Source organism: Pholcus phalangioides, unplaced genomic scaffold (genome assembly GCF_987345545.1).
Source record: "Pholcus phalangioides strain wild (caught in Gottingen) unplaced genomic scaffold, Ppha-v1.0 ptg000007l_1, whole genome shotgun sequence".
In the NCBI taxonomy this organism is placed as follows: domain Eukaryota; kingdom Metazoa; phylum Arthropoda; class Arachnida; order Araneae; family Pholcidae; genus Pholcus; species Pholcus phalangioides.
Genome location: NW_028301600.1, coordinates 38,996,722 through 38,998,511, shown reverse-complemented (window position 1 = coordinate 38,998,511; position 1,790 = coordinate 38,996,722). Strand labels below are relative to the sequence as shown.

General features: G+C 45.0%; 1 protein-coding gene across 1 annotated transcript; it reads right to left on the bottom strand.

Moving 5' to 3' along the window:
• Window positions 1-225: 225 nt before the first annotated feature.
• On the bottom strand, window positions 226-1,092 carry LOC149085254 (uncharacterized). Its single transcript, XM_089233898.1, has one exon. It carries the CDS (start codon window positions 1,090-1,092, stop codon window positions 226-228), a length of 867 nt encoding a protein of 288 aa, XP_089090024.1.
• Between the last annotated feature and the right edge of the window lie 698 nt (window positions 1,093-1,790).

The window sequence follows — 1,790 nt, the reverse complement described above, 5'->3', positions numbered from 1 at the left end:
GAACTTTGGTGCCGTAAGTGTGTATCTTAGAGTTATTGGCAGCAAACAATTCAAATGAATCAGGAACTATTTTTGTGTAATGTTTTGTGAGTGGAATGCAAGAGACGTCAGATCCTGAATCAATTAAAAATCTCAAATGGGATCTTTTATCAAATACATAAAGGCGACAAGTTTTCACGGCCATCGGTGTTGACGTCGCCGATATATTATAGTCGACGGCCGTGTTTAGTTTCCCTGTTCCTTGGTTTGAAAAGAGCACGGTTGTTGACATCTGAAGGCGTTGTTGCCGAATCTAGCATGGTAATAGCAATAGCCGGTTGTTTGTGATGAGGGAGTGAAACGACGATAAGGAGATCTGAACCTCCGTCTCGTATAGTTTGTTTCTCTCTCTCTAGACAAGCGGTCGAGTTTTTTGCTAAGAGAAGCTATCTCCGCTCTCATGGCACTCATTTCTGTCAGAGGGGAGGGATTATCGGGTTCAACGTTGTTGACATGTAGCTGCGGGGTCCCTGTGCGTTCCGCTCTCCCCATGGCATAGATGCTGTTGTTGTATGTGTCTTTACTAACTTCTATTATTTTGTCGGCCATTTTCGCTAATGTCTCTAAGCTCTCTGAGCTAACTGATAGGATGGCCTGTGTTTCTGACGGCATACGTTGGAACCATAGAGTTTTTAGAAAATCGTCGCTTACAGATTTGCCGGCTAAATCTCTCATTTCCCTTAATAGGTGTGAAGGTTTTTTGTCCCCCAACCTTAGTTCGGACAACAACTTGCGTACTTGACAAGTGTTAGAATCAGAGAATTCTTCGATTATCCGTTGTTTAAGAGTCTCATACTTGTTTGTTTCGGGTGGGTTCAATAAAATATCTGAAACGGAAGCGAGCGTTTCTGGATCTATAACCGCAATCACGTTATTGTATTTGGTAGCGTCGTTAGTTATGGCGGATATTGAAAAACAACTTTCCACTTGAATGAACCATAACTTTATATTTTGCCGCCATATGGGCGGGAGTTTCAAGGCAACGCGACAAATTTGTAAGTTTTCTGGTGATGGGTCAGGTGGCGAAGGGTTAGGAGAGTTATCGTTAGGCATTTTTGGATACAGACTTTTATGCGAATCTAGTTATATACACTGCTGGCCACCCAAATTGCAACACCAAGAAAGACAAGAGATATCGCAACAATATTTATTTTGTAGATAACATGTTGACCAAGCATCAAATGATTAAATTTATAGACTTCTGTGAAGTGTGGTTCCTGCCAAAATCAGTAGCCAGAGTAGCCGCCATTGTTGGAGATCACCGCTGCCACACGCCTCGGCATTGATTCAAAGAGACTTTGGATGTATTCTTGGGGTACAGCAGACCAAGCAGCTTCCACGCGTTGCCAAGGTTGATCTGGTGTGGCAGCTGGGGATGTAATCTGGGTCAATCGTTGAGCAACCATGGACCACATGTTTTCTATCGGCGAAAGATCCGGAGAGCGAGCTGGCCAGGGAAGCAATTCAATCTGGCGATTGACGAAGAACCTTTGGACAATGCGTGCCACGTGTGGTCGCGCATTATCCTGTTAAAATATGGCTGTGGGCAAGCCCTGAAGGTAAGGAAGGACAACTGGCTCCAACACCTCGGAGATGTAGCGCTGGCTTTTTAAAGTACCGGCAATGCGTACTAGAGGAGTGCGAGAGTGATATCCAATACCGCCCCATACCATAATACCCGGTGCAGGACCAGTGTTGCGGTGCATAACGCAGCTGTTCAGCATCCTCTCTCCACGGTGTCTCCAGACTCG